This window comes from Vanessa tameamea, chromosome 11, assembly GCF_037043105.1.
Source record: "Vanessa tameamea isolate UH-Manoa-2023 chromosome 11, ilVanTame1 primary haplotype, whole genome shotgun sequence".
Taxonomy (NCBI): domain Eukaryota; kingdom Metazoa; phylum Arthropoda; class Insecta; order Lepidoptera; family Nymphalidae; genus Vanessa; species Vanessa tameamea.
The window spans coordinates 1,643,283-1,658,218 of NC_087319.1; the positions used below are offsets into that span (position 1 = coordinate 1,643,283).

The following is a 14,936-nucleotide window of genomic DNA, read 5'->3' on the forward strand; positions in this document are numbered from 1 at the left end:
GGGTACCGCTGGTTTTTTAGTGGGTATTCCGGTTGACACTCGGTAGCCGGTGAGTCCTACATACCCGAATGTTATATGAATTGTAAGTGCATTCCATCGAATAAAAAAACTAAAAATAATAATACGCAAAAAGTCTTATATCAGTTACAATATAATAAAATTTAATAAAAATGACTGTTTATCAGATAAATCTTTTTATAAGATAAATGTCACAAACAACTTATGTTACTATTATGTCATGTCACGTATCTCCAAACGTTGCAACATCCGTATCTGTTTCACTATTCTGTTGTTTTTACTGCGTATATATTTTACATTACATATTATAAAACAAAGTCCCTTCGGTGTCTGTCTGAACGCGATAAACTCAAAAACTATTGGACACATTTGATTTATATATATATATATATATATATTGGGTTAAGGGAAAATATGTGAACAAGTTTTATAAGAAGTATTGGTTAGTTACGTGAAGAATATTCTTCAGCAGTATCCTATTTAATTGACTTCTTTACATGAAAAAAAACTATGCCGATTTGACTGGCTTGCCGCGTGTACATTATATGTACCACAATATAAGCGTTTTATGTACACCCTTATTCCAACCGGTCGAAGCCGGGACGAATAACTAGTATTTATAAAATACAATACTTCCATCAATTATACCAATTTTAGATAATTGGTATTTCACCCAGTCATAGCATAATAATATTTATTAAGTCATGATTCCGTTAGGATTTTTTTATAATATTGATCCCTTGTGCCGGTAGTTACACTGGCTCGCTGACCCGTCAAACCGGAACACAACAAAAATAAGTATTGAAGCTTGACGGCAGTATATATAATTAAAGTATACCGGTATTTTATTATATACATATTACATTTTTAAAACGGTTACTTCTTTCTCTTAACTAATACAAATGTAACTAATTTTATTTAAAAAAATATATATTTTTGATTGCAACAAATCAATGACAAAATGTCATATGTCTAGAAGTCGCCCGCATTAAATTATCGTTATTAGTAAGATACGATTAAAATAAGAGGAAAAAGCAAAATAAATACAATTTAGATTATATTTCTAATAATTGAAAGATCATTTAAAGCTTTGGAGTGAAGGCATTTGTAGCTATTATTTTTCGATAAAAATAAAAAAGTAATAAAAATTAAAAATCACCTATCCACCACAAACACAAATATCACGTTCATGAAGATCATTAGTTAAATATTATACTAATACTATAAATTCGAACGTGTCTGGTTGTTACCTCGACGTCTATATACGACCTTAATCAATGAACGTATCGTAAAAATATAAAATTTTAAATATCATAACCCCTGGCAAACTTCATTCCAATGGTACCTGCCCTCTTCTGTCTCTGGTTAAGCACATTGGCATATTATATGAATGGCGAAAAGAACGAATTTCTCGCGGACAAACGAAACAAAACAATTAAAGAAGATACAGTATCTGTTTCTATGCTATAAATATTAATAAAAATAGGCCAAGTGAACGAGATATGTACGGTGTATATTTTTCTATATTCTGTCGATAGCATTGTAACAACATAAATTCAACGCAATAGGGCAATTAAACTGAATTATATTACTTAATCTCCGTGGTATTCAAAAAATTTACTGTAATAATGACTCAGTTTATAACATGACGAATTTTATTCATATTTACATCGATTATTGAAAATATATCTAAAATACATACAATATAATTAAGTACCTGATTGCAAATGTTGCACTGCTAGGTTCCTCGGCTCGTTTGTTTTGTTTTTTTAAAAAAAAAACAAATTATTTCTTAATATTTACTACAACACTATTTACATTTATCATCTAACTTAAAAGTTACAGTTTTTCGTAATAATAATATTTTAAGTTTTACTAGTTGTGGATTTCTTTTTGCCAAATTGTTCTCCCTCTTCAATTGTAGTCATCAACTCACAACCTTTAGTCTCAGGGAGAACAAACGTTATACACGCAGCTAGAAGTGGGAATATCGCAAAGATTAGCGGAGGCATCCAAAGCGCAACGTCTCTCAATTCTATTACAAAAGGCGCTAGCATCGAACCTACACGCGCCATCATTGAAGAAAACCCAAGAGCAGCGTTACGTACGACTGTTGGAAATAATTCTGTACAATATAAGTATACCAACACGAAAACAATGAAGCTAGCTACTACTCCAATACTTGCGCAAATAACAGAACCTATGCCTTCTGGAATAACACATAATATTAACAAACACAGAGCGCATATAGCATTAAACACTATCAAAATAGTCCTTCTACCAATTACTTTCATCAATGGTATAGACGCTAAGGTCCCGAGTAGAGTGACGCTGGCACTGGCTGCCACGTTCACAAAAACGTTACCACTTAATTGACCGACGTATTGTGACACTCCATAGAAACAGTAACTGCAAGTCAACCAGTTGAACGACATCGCCAAAATGTTTTTTCGCAGATTCGGTGTTCGAAAAAGGTCCAATATATTTCCTTTCTTAAGTTGATTCTTTTGAACTGATTCTTGATATAATTCCACATCCCTTCTTATGTTTTCAGTCGGACGATTATTTCTATAAAATATAATACATACTATTTAATAATTAAGTATTTATCACAGAATATTTTAATACAATCATTAATGCAAATTCTTACACTTTAGCTACTCGTTCCAAAATTGTAATAGCTTCATCCGTTTTATTTACTGCTACCAACCAACGCGGCGTCTCGGGTATTAGAAAGAAATATAAAAGGAGAATAATCCCTGGTACAGAAATAGCAAATTGAAACTCCTTGAAGTCCCTGAGGAAATATCCAAAAACTGGCAGCAACATGTGACCCATATTAAAAGGGACTTGATAAAGAGCCGAAATGACATCTCGATATTTTGTCCCAACAAATTCCATAACCATTACAAAGCCGGTGACCATTGTACCTCCAACAGACATTCCTACTAAAAATCGAACGAACGTAAACGTCCAAAAATCTGGAACATATGCGGCTACAATACCCATTGAGACTTGAATGACAACTGCTAGTAAGAGAGGTCTTTTTCTTCCAAACCTAAAAACAAAAAATCATAATTATTTTAAAAATAAGAAAATCAATACTTGAAAACATAATTCAATCCCATGAATGACTAATTGAACACTAAAGATGTCCGATACATCGATAGCAAGACAACTAAATGAATGTTTGTTTTTTTTATAGCATTTATTTCAAAAATATCTAATATAATGGTCACGTTTAATTACCTTACCTATCAGAAGCCATTCCAAACAGTACACTGCCCAATAAAGTTCCTAGTTGAAACAACGTTTGCGTAAAACTCGTTAGCCATTTTCTATCACATATCAAATCCCATTCCATAATAATGGAGTTTGTAAATATCGAAGTATCATATTGTGGATTCGGACATGGACATGTTGCATTGTTACCAGAACCCTCACAATCGTATTCTACTTTTGGCGATAGAAATATAATGGCCATTTGGTGAAAAGCCACCGGAAACTTTGATAAAAATATCAATAAACACAAGTATAACTGATATTTTCCGAAAGATCCTGTCACTCTTTGTATGAGATCTTGATTCGGAACATTTTGATTTGAACTTATGCCTGTAAATGAAAAATGAAAATGTTATTAAATATCAATAAATTATAAACTTTATTAAAAACACTTAAAAATTGTACATTTGTTAAACATGGGCAATATCATCATTATTTATTATTTATGAATATTAGATAATTTTCTTATATATTTAAATAATATATAATATTTATAATTTTTATATTACGTGAGTTGATTTATTGCTATAACAAGTTTTTCAACTTTCAAACTAATTAAAATTACGTTTCTAATACCTAGTGACAGTTGGTATATAACATAATATTAAATGCCGGGCTCACATTCTTATATTGCTTATTATATATTAATTACTACACAAACAACAATTTATTGATGAACATTACCACGAAGTCTGGCACGTTGGAATATTTTTCCACTGATAATCATTGCGTATGACTTACATGGCGATAATCTTTGAATATTTTTTACAGAAATTTCATCTAGCATTAAAGAGTATTCACTAATATAACTATTTAGAAATTTATCTTTGACTCAGCTACAAAAACTCTCGGCCTTTTTTGTAATCACTTAAAAAGTTTTTTAGTGATAATGTTAATTAAATTTTCTATAAATATAATTTTATTGTATTATTTTACAAGCCTTCCAAGGCTTTAAAACAATTATTTAAAGGTCAAATATCAACTCCCGCTCTATTATAACATTGAAAATAATTAAAGCGAATCTTAATTTATTAAGCTCATATTATTATCATGGTAATACAATACAAATAACGATCATAAAATTTATTGAATATTTAAAACGATTTATGCAATCAAATAAGTTCATTACTATGTTAAGGTTTAAAAAAAAAGAAATGTATTTAGAACGAATAACCGTAAGCAATTTATTCGAAATATAGTTAACCGTTCAATTTATTTTTTTCACTTAACATGAATAGCTTATTTGTAATAAAGAAACCATTTAATTCGTTCAATTTAACATGCAAAAGAGACATGTATTATTTGATGTCTTTACTGGAATCAGCTTATAATCAAGGTTAGAGCCTCAATATTTGCAATATCGAGGCCGTGTACTTTCACCACAAACATTCTTACCATTTTCCTCTTTGTGATTTTGAAGCTCCATGGTACTGAGTCTGCTTTCTGCACTAAAACACTAATAAGTAATCACACACTTTCGTATCATTGGGGATAGGCGGTGAATGTTTATCCAATGGCATACAGCAACAGACTGGCTTGGTATTCTTTAGTCTTTTTGATAATGCGCTCGCGCCACTGAGTGGTGCTCCCGCTTGTCGCGAACCGCGATAGTACTGACATTAAATGCATTTAAACGTGATATAGATTTATAACTTATTGTAGGTATATTATATATACATTTCTAACTTATAAATATAATGTTTTGGAAACTGAATATTAAATAATTAATGTAAACGGTGAAGATCGGCAATGAAAAAATAATCGATGGCATAATGACCAACAAAATAAGATTACAAACTGATTTTCCTGTAACTACCTACTAGCGGTTTTATAAAGAAAAAAAAACAGTTTGTAATTTCGAACGCGATGAACTAAAAAGTATTATTTTCGTTATTGCGTTAAATAGTAAATTTATTGAGGAATTTTAAAGGAAATGTAATTTTACGCTACGACTTTAAGAAGCAGAGCAATAATCATAAATGTCAATCAATTTATGTAACTATGCATAAGAAATGAGAATATTTAGTGTTTTTTTTTTAAATTGTCAACGTAATTGATAAATGAATTATTACACGATTCAAGAAATAAATGCATATGTTATTGAAGAATTTGGTCGAAATTGGTTAGTTACATATGGAAGGTATTGAATTATAGGTCTATTTACATACGAAGACGCGCCCCTCCACGCTTTCTGTAATTTAATTATACTGACTAAATACTTTTTAATCTAAGAATTTTATTAAATTTATTAACATAAGAATTGATAAAATTAAGTGCTTAAATATATATACAAATTTGAATTAAAAATAGTTACTGTATAAATTGACCGCGTGGAATGGGTGCATGAATGCTAGCAGCATTTCCCGTTGAATCGCAATTTCGATCCTCTGGGCTAAAAACGAACCAGCCCTCCTGTCACTAATGGAGGAAATAAGGCGAGGTGTTATAATTTGATGAAGTTTTTTGCACCATTACTCCAAGGGCCAAGTGTTTCAGCAAATGGGACAAAAAAGTAATTTGACAGAAGACACGAATATTTAGATCTTTTTTTTTGCTTAATTTTCGACATGCATTAGTATAGATAACACTCGTGTTTAGATGATTTCTTAGTGTGTGCGTGAGATGACTATTATATGTGACTATTTAATGACTCCTCCGCGTCTTCGTGAAACTTCTTCTGATTTCTAGGCATTTTTTTTCATATAACACGCTATAAACGGTATATAAGAAACAGGTTTTATTATTTATCTATATCTGTTATGTTCAGTTAATTAAATAATCAAAATTTTCATCTAATTCTACTCAAGGACGAAGCTACCGCTGTGTCATAAAATCTGTCGTATTTAAAGTAGTTTTAGCGCGAATCCCGAATAAACATACGACAAAGTCTTAGTCTTTTAATCTTAGCTCTTTAACTAATTGAGGGCATAAAATTACAACCAGCAAATCACAGTGTATTTAAATAAAATGATGATAAAAATTATTTAGGCAATTCTTAAAATTAAAATTTTATAACACACCTATGTGAAAAACACCTACTTAATTCTAGAGGCTAGCCACCGAATTCCTATAATACTCGGCCTCAGTAGCGCGGAGATTAGAAGCTGACAGTACTTACACATCTTTATTCATCAAGCTCGTAAAGTCATTGGTCTTCCGCCTGAATCTTTCTCTGATAGTGTCCGATTTCTGTCCCATTGGTTTATGCTATACCATAATATACCCTGGGCAGGATATTTGTCTTACTAGAAAATAGTCGAAATCTATCAGGAAGGCTCATTAAAATATATAGATATAATATTTATGTAATCATTCGACAACGACAGTTTTAACGACTTTCTCTTATACTACTTATAGTAATCTATTTAATAATAGTCGATTTAAATAAAATAATACAAAGATAAATAAATATATGTTATAGAGCAATTATGTACTGCTCTATAACATATATTTATAAATTACGTGTGTGTAATGCTTGCATAATGCGGATATAAAAAAACTTTCTTATTTAAAGCATAAGTATGATTCAAAACTTTTTAAATTTTTGAACCAATGTGCAAATTTAAATTAAGGAAAAGTTACGTTAAATTCTTAAAACAGGTGCCCACCTACATACTTATATTTTAAAGAAAAGTGTCAAAAATGTTTACATAATCCTATGTGGATTCAATTCACACGTTTTATGTGCGGTAAAACGAAGTGTTTTATGAAGTTGCAATGGGCTGTGGGGCAATTGCGGCATAGCAACTGTTGCTATCAAATATTTGTTGCGGATCTCACTGGTCCCACTGGTCTGAGGTCTCATACGTCGGAGAACCTAGACGGAGAGTAGTCCTAGCATGTAGAGCACGGATCGTCAAACGTAGAATGATGCTAAATAGTCAAGGTTTATATCTTAATTTTATCCGTTCACTTTGACAGACAGTAAATTAAAAATATACATATTCACATAAGATGAATAAATAACAATAATTAGTGTGTAAATTGTTCTAAATGTTAAATGCACTGTTGCAACGACTGATAGTGGAGCAATTAACGTAAAATGAAATCATAACTATTGTTTTTTTTTATACAATGATTTTTTACTAAAATATTTTTTTAGTAAACCTTTTAATAAGAGTTGATTAAAATACATATGAGTTTATCAAAAACCATATACTCCATAAGCACATACCTAATCAGTGCTGGGCAAACACCTATTTCCTAGATAATACCAATATAAATACTAATGGTCCAACGTGAGATGACTTTAACCTGTTACATATATATACCTATATTATGTTAAGTTTTAACGATGTTATCTAGAGAGCAAGTTAGAACGATTAATTAATGTTAACACTTAATTATTAATTAGCGGTATTCATTACTCTAAATATAGGAGCAGTAAAATTTAGTTATTTATTTTTATAGATATACTAGCGACTCGCCCCGGCTTCGCATGGATGCAATGCTGTTACTAAATATACTACAAAATGTCTCACAATGCCCACAGTTTTTCAATCATTAGACAATACAAAACGCTATGTCCCTGCGTTTTAAATCGTTTGCATTTTTCAATTCATTGCATGCATTTGGTACATATAGATTTAATTTTGACGTAGTAAGATTTGATGTCCCGTTCCTTCCATTTATTTCGAGAACCCAACACAGCTCTCTTTACTTATGAACCTGGGCATTAACTGTTTATGGGATTGAAGTGTTGACTTAAGCTCCGTGGCACTTTTGTCTTGTGAGAATGATGTAACTATTTCATCCTGAGATTTTCTAAAGATATGCATTTCGTTAAAGCCCAAACCGTGACTTGTATTTATGACATTTGCATCTAACTTTGCAAGGAGAGTTTTACCGATATCATGTACAAGGAGAGCACGGGCCAAGTCAGACCTGATTTGAGATAATCGTACATCCAAACTGCGTCGATATAACTTAAAAGTCTATTTTGATGAGGTAATTTAAGAAATTATCGACAATTACCTCTAACGATGGTGGACGTCCTTTGTAATTTATCTTCTTACTAAGAAATTTGAAAAGCACTGAAATAAATATTTAAATTCAATAGACTTTCATCATCATAGTCATCAACAGCCAAAGTCAGTCAGCTGGCACTATGCCAAGCCATGGCACGCCACTGTTATCGATCAACAGCTCTCCTCCAATCCCTGCCTGCTTGCCTTACAAATATCCATATAGATGTACCTATAGATACGCCGACAAACTGTCTCCACTCAGTCTGCTCCAACGGTTACCCATTCTGCGGCATATGTGACTATGTCGTGTCGTTAACCTTATTTCTCTGACAAATAACTTCATACCGGATACGTTTTATTCATTTAAATTTAAAAATGTGCGTGTAGACGGGAACAAACTAATTAAGCACAATTAATTTTAACTCGAGTTGTGTTTTTATTAACTGTGGAGCCTTATATTAATCATCGTTTTTTAAATAGAACGCATCCGTATGTTATTCGTAGAATGTTACCAGACGTAAAAAAATAAAAACGCATCAATTATATTCGAACTTTATTTTATTTATACACATCTGTTTCATTATTCAGCTATTTACATAAAATTATTAAAAATTCTACCGTAATAAAATAATAGCTTTGTAATGTGAAAATACTTTCACATTCCCCCTATTGTACCTATGTACTATTTACAGACCCATACATTATAATCGCGTGTACTCTGAAACAGTGAATACATATATTAGATAACACATTATTTATTGCTACATTTTATGATATCTTTTAAAATATTGACTCATAAATAATAATTATTTAAACAAGAAAAAAAAAAACAAATACTAAATTAATCAAAGTCACAACACCAGACTGAAATCGCAAATAATTATTTTTATGAAAAAATGCAATCATTATGTTCTATGTAAAAGCTAATTAATGGAACTTGAATTAAATTAAAAAAAAATACATTCGAAATACATATTAAAAATATTTACAGCAACAATATGGGCAACGCGCCAATGATATAATGTTCTACACCTTAGTAGTTATGTCATGTATAAACTTAGAATATCACTTAATTTATAATGCAACATAATTTTATTATATTTTAATTATTTATCACTATAACAGATAACAGTGAAATATCACATTATAATAACCCTTCAAATGGCAAATTATATTTATTATTATTATTATGAAACATATAAAGATATACATGAAATAATTGCTTGTCAAATAAAAAAAAAAAACATCAAAATGACAAACGAGGAACATCACTAGTTAAAATAGACAGGGTCATATCAATATCTATAACAAACACAGATTCTAATGACATTGTAAATATTATTTTTTTTTAAATAAATTATGTCGACAATATTTCCTAAATATAATATTTATTATTATTGGAGTTATCATTTCAATGAGGTCGGAGCACTTGCTCCTAGAGGGACAGGCATTTTAAGTACACCTAATTATTGAAAGGCACTAAGACCCTAATCTACAATAAAATTTCTGTACATTGTATAGAATTTAATCTTTCGTTATTACAAATGACATTTATAATTTAACTGGATTCAATATCGTGTTAATATTTATATAAGGATATTGTACCGGTGTTCGAATGAATAATATTTACGATACTGATCCAAAAGTTTTAGTCAACCAAATTGCATGGGCTACAATAACCGTTAGGCGTTATTTGATTATGCACAGTACTGCATACGACTAGCCAATTCTTTTAAAGTATATACAAGAGAAATAACAAATAATAAAGCAAAATGTATAACAAACTCTCAAGTCTTACGATAATACAATTTCATGCTGCTAAATGAGTACAAACTACATTAAATGCATGTTCACTCAATGAAAATACTTTATTTACATGACTATACTATTATTTTATCTTACAAGAAATAGTAAAATTGTACACTTTAAAACTCTGAACAAAGTTCGTTTGGTTTTATAAAATCAATAAATTTAAATAGTCATAAATAACCTTCAAATAGAATAGTCCTTAAATTTTGTACTGTTCCTTTTAATGTGATTATTTTTATAAACAATTTGATGCAGAGATTCAACGTGAAGTTATACATAGCAAGAGAAATAGTTATTTGTATGAAATGCTTGCAAAAATACTTTAAGCAAATGCTATATTTTACACTATTAAAACAGAAACTCATAGTTTCAAAACTTACTAGTGTTTTATAACTAAGTGCTATAGTGTCGACGATTTTTAATTTTCGAAACTAAATTACATATTTTCAATGCAGGACCAAGCTTTAGTCCCATGTATTTCATCATCATATCTGAATTCAGTAATAGCAGGGCTTTTCCATCTATTTCCTGTAAACAATAAAAGTGTTTTATATCAATTACTATTTACTGTTTTATGTGTAAAATTTCAAAAAATGAATACTTTCATAATATTCCTAATCGTAATTATATTAATTGTACATACTTTAAATTTTTAATATTTATAATTGAAATTATTTGGTAATTTTTATTGCTATTATTAAGCCTTACTGCTCCTTTGTCTTTATAGCTGGATCATACAAACTTTAAAATAGATGTCACTATTATTCAGAAGTATTAAATTTTCGACCATCATAGTCTTGCAACAAAGTCCGAGAACTGATCAGATACCATATCTTGATCATTTGTGAAACAAAAATCGAAACAATGTAGTCAGGTCAGATAGATAGTGGTTTACAATCGCGTTATCTTTAACGTTACATTTATTGGTCCTTCGAGTCGGATTCGCGGATATTTCCACCATTAGTAAAAATTCGGCTCTTTGATATCATTCTATTAGTGCATTAATGTTTCATAATACACTGCATATCATATAAACATACGTTAATAAATATTATATTAGCAATGCATGTTATCATAGAATTACTACTATTTCCCTCTAGTATATTGTAAAACTATTGTTTTTCATTTTATATGAGCTATGTAAAACGAAAACTTAATTTCTTTTACTCTAACAAAAAAGGATTTTTTATCGTTTTCTTTTTAAATGATCTTTGATTTTTATTTAAATATTATACAAGTGCATTTGTTGTCATTGTAATTTTTTTTAACAACTCTTGTCTTTAGTACTACTATAGTAAGCAACTATTGCTAGCATTCCAAACCTTGACTTTTGATACATCTGCATTCTTAGATATCTTGGATGATTGTCGCAATCTTGTAAGCGATTCTCAGTCCCTTTTTAATGTACAAATATTGTCTATCTGAAGAATGTTACCGCTTATTTATCGACATTATATATAGCTATATTGTAAAATATTATAACAACTTACATGTTTTCTGAAGAGATCAGCATGTGCCGCTAGAGCTTGATCAGCTGCGGCTATAAAGCCTATCACATCTTCCACGGACCAGTCGGCGGGCGCCGTGGTGGGCGAGGGCGGCGGCGGCGCGCCCGTCGTGGACGACGCGGGCTCCGGCCTCTCGGGCGAAACCCGCGCCATCTTTCCGCCTGATGTCTCCCCAGATCCATTCACTGGGCTACCAGTAGGTGACTCCTGTAATATTATATTAACAATAATGAAATGCTACTAAAACTTATCTGTGGGACATTATTGGAAGCCTTGAATTCTATCCCTTGGTGTCATATGTGCTGATCATGATTTTTTTTACATTTGATCCATATGTGGAAGATGAGGATGCTTAAATCATCCATATAGTGGCAGAGGCACCTAAGGCACCAGCAATATTCAAAGCAATATAAGAGCTAAAATTAGGAAAGCTGTGAGTTTAAACTCTATACCCAAAAATAAGTGGGATATTATGGGCAAGTAGATAATGTACTACATATATTACAAGTAGTATAATATTAAATATTTCTTTACCAAAATAATTGTTTCTACTAACTTGCTCACTATTCAAATAACAATTTTATTGATTTATATTATATAATATTTTTTATGTATTTTATTTTTAAATATTGTAACAAAACCATTGGTGAAATCTAGCAAGCTACATAACCCCATTTTTTTTATACTTAATTGCAATATAGTATATGAATAATTATCTTACACTTTTTGCCCTTTTTACAGGAGCAGCCGATGTAACAGTGTTAGATGTAGATTCACCACACAGTGTGCAGGGCCGGCCAGCAGCCTCTCCTGTATCTATCTCTATCATTCCAACACAGCATCCAACACCAGCACAAACTAACTTCAACCAATTTTTTAATTCATCTGTTGTCAACTCCAATGGTACTTTTACTGAGTAACTCTTACTTCCTGAAGAAACCTGTAAGAAATTATGAAAACTTAAATATTTTATATAACATTAGATTTAATATTTATACAGTTTAGATAATAATAATATTCTTTATAATTTTATTAGTTTAAACCATTTTGCCAAACAGTATCCTACTTGCGAAAGTCTTGTGGAGACATATTCTATCTCAGATTTTTGCATTAATTCATTAAGATTTAAAAGAGATACAAAAAAAATATAAAAATACAATTACAGTATTCCTCTTATATAATATTACAAAATGGCTGTAAAATAATATGCAATTCAATCTTAATAATAAGCTATTAAGTCTTTTATTTGGCCCTTGTGTTAAACATTTCTGCACCACATAGTAAAATTATATATATTTATATATCATATTTATTACTCAGATATTATATCAGGGACTTAAAGTAAATATACATGTACTATATTTTAGTGGGTATCTAAATAAGTTACAGATACCCATAATTTACATAAATTTTTGATAAATGAAAAAATGTAACTATTGTCGTTGGATCTTGCTGATTCTAAAAATTATCCTTATACACTAACAATTCAAATGTGCCTCAAAAATCATGCTTAAATAAAATATAGTTCGATTTTGATTTAAAGTTCATAATTATCAATAACCTCGCCTCACCTGTACGTTTGTTATATTTGAATAACTACTTGAAGCAGTGAGTATTGCCCGAGTCAATTTCTGTGGGTCTGAGTGAGAATTGAGCAATTCCTTAACAAGATTTTCAGCAGCACCAGAAGCACCCACTCCTGTCACAGAAGTTGGTAATGCAGAACTACCACCAGAACAGCTACTCCGAAGACGCAACACCACATTTGCAATAGGAGTCACTGTATTTGTTCCATTAGTGTTTCCCGTACCTGTCGATCCACCTTCCGGTAAGGCAGGATTAGGGATACCACTTGTTCGGAACTTAAATCTGAAATTAGAGATATTTATATATTAAGTTTTTTCAGAAATCATTTTTTATCTTTTCAAAATATAGTTTTTTATTGTTTTTAATACATTCCATATACTACTTGATAATTCTCATAGAAATGATATATTAGATGTCTTACCTAGATGGTGCACTAGCACTTTTTTGTCCTGGTGGTTGCAAGGGGTGACCTGCCCTTGCACACCATCCAACAGGAAAAATATCTCTTGAATCATATCTACACCAGTAATCAAAAGCACCTCTCCAACCATCAAAAGTAACATGTATCTGGTCATTTTTAACCGCCCCAACAGTTGCACAGCAAATAAGCTGGGGATTTTTTTTATCAACAGCCTCTAATTTTTGACCAACAACAAATACATTTGATTTAGGTGTGAGTGGTTCTTCTTGAAATACTTTAGCTGGAGCCATTTCTGCTCCATTTAATGTCTTAAGCAAGAACATTGGCCAGCTACTAGCATTCATACGAAAACCAAGCGGTGGCTGCAACATACCGTCATTCTTTTCACAGTAACCAATAGGATGTATATCCCCAGCATCAACCAGCCTCCAGAAATCATTTTTGTTGTCACTTCCATCAAGTCTTAACCTCAACCGCGGCCCTAAAACACCTACAACTGTAGCTATGCAAGTGGAAGTTAAGTTTCGAGGATCTAAGGCCTCCAGTTTCATGTTTACTTTGAAATCATTCACTGGTGGTGTTGGAGCTTGCTTAAAGCAATCTTGTGGTGCTGCAGCGCTGTTTGTTTCTTTCATATACTCATTCCAATCAAACAACTGATAAATATCATAAAATGATCCGGCAGAATTATTATTGGGATGATTTTCAGTACCATTTGCTCCATTGCCAGACTGTGGAGAAGTTGTTCGTTTTTCGTTCTTCTTTTGGTATTTATTTAAACAATACGTTGAGCAGAAGTTTTTGCTACTGGAAGGAGCATTACCGCGAATAACATTGTCGCAATTAAGACAAGCGCCTTTGCTATATGCCTGTCTGAATTCTGACAAACACGTTTCGGAACAGAATTCTTTTTTCCCATTTTCGGTTGGTAAAACATACTTTAAAGGAGTTTTGCTCTCAGCACACCAAGTACATGTACGTTTAGGCGGTCTTCCAGGTCCACGTATTTTGCCGGGAGCATGCCCCGACGAGCCGACAGTATTGTTTGACATTGTTTCACAGCAAGGTTCTTAACACATTATCGTATATCGTCCATTTACACGATCAATACAATTGTTACATCGTATTTGACACACTGCAAAAGAGACAGTAAATAATGTATCACAACGACAAATTATTTTTGCACAAATATAAACAACGTCAGTAACTATTTATGACGCCATTCCAACAGCCATGTTGGTTAATTTTTTTTTTTAAAGTGATGTAGTTGCATAGTGCTGCCATTTCTTCAGCCACGTAATTTTTATATATTTCAATTACTATTGAAAACAAATTAAATAATAT

General features: G+C 31.3%; 2 protein-coding genes across 2 annotated transcripts; both read right to left on the reverse strand.

Annotated features, from left to right (window-relative positions):
- Window positions 1–1,803: 1,803 nt before the first annotated feature.
- Window positions 1,804–4,944, reverse strand: LOC113400903 (organic cation transporter-like protein). Its single transcript, XM_026640584.2, has 4 exons — window positions 4,696–4,944; window positions 3,273–3,630; window positions 2,669–3,076; window positions 1,804–2,586 (listed from the first exon to the last, which is right to left on the reverse strand). The coding sequence occupies exons 1-4, from the start codon at window positions 4,724–4,726 to the stop codon at window positions 1,884–1,886; spliced, it is 1,500 nt and encodes a 499-aa protein (XP_026496369.1). The 5' UTR covers window positions 4,727–4,944; the 3' UTR covers window positions 1,804–1,883.
- Window positions 4,945–8,807: 3,863 nt separating this feature from the next.
- LOC113400816 (polycomb protein Scm) lies at window positions 8,808–14,881 on the reverse strand. Its single transcript, XM_026640488.2, has 5 exons — window positions 13,593–14,881; window positions 13,156–13,453; window positions 12,306–12,524; window positions 11,567–11,791; window positions 8,808–10,604 (listed from the first exon to the last, which is right to left on the reverse strand). The coding sequence occupies exons 1-5, from the start codon at window positions 14,642–14,644 to the stop codon at window positions 10,470–10,472; spliced, it is 1,929 nt and encodes a 642-aa protein (XP_026496273.2). The 5' UTR covers window positions 14,645–14,881; the 3' UTR covers window positions 8,808–10,469.
- Window positions 14,882–14,936: the final 55 nt, after the last annotated feature.

Bases quoted from the DNA above. Each gene is read 5' to 3' on its own strand.
- LOC113400903 (XM_026640584.2), bottom strand. From the start codon at position 4,726: ATGGAGCTTCAAAATCACAAAGAGGAAAATG. The intron at 3,077-3,272 runs GTAAGGTAATTA...TTTTGTTTTTAG, and splicing joins TTTGGAATGGCTTCTGATAG to GTTTGGAAGAAAAAGACCTC. The intron at 2,587-2,668 runs GTAAGAATTTGC...TATATTTTATAG, and splicing joins TTGGAACGAGTAGCTAAAGT to AAATAATCGTCCGACTGAAA.
- LOC113400816 (XM_026640488.2), bottom strand. From the start codon at position 14,644: ATGTCAAACAATACTGTCGGCTCGTCGGGGCATGCTCCCGGCAAAATA. The intron at 12,525-13,155 runs GTGAGGCGAGGT...AATTTCTTACAG, and splicing joins CAAATATAACAAACGTACAG to GTTTCTTCAGGAAGTAAGAG. The intron at 10,605-11,566 runs GTAAGTTGTTAT...TATTGTTTACAG, and splicing joins CTGATCTCTTCAGAAAACAT to GAAATAGATGGAAAAGCCCT.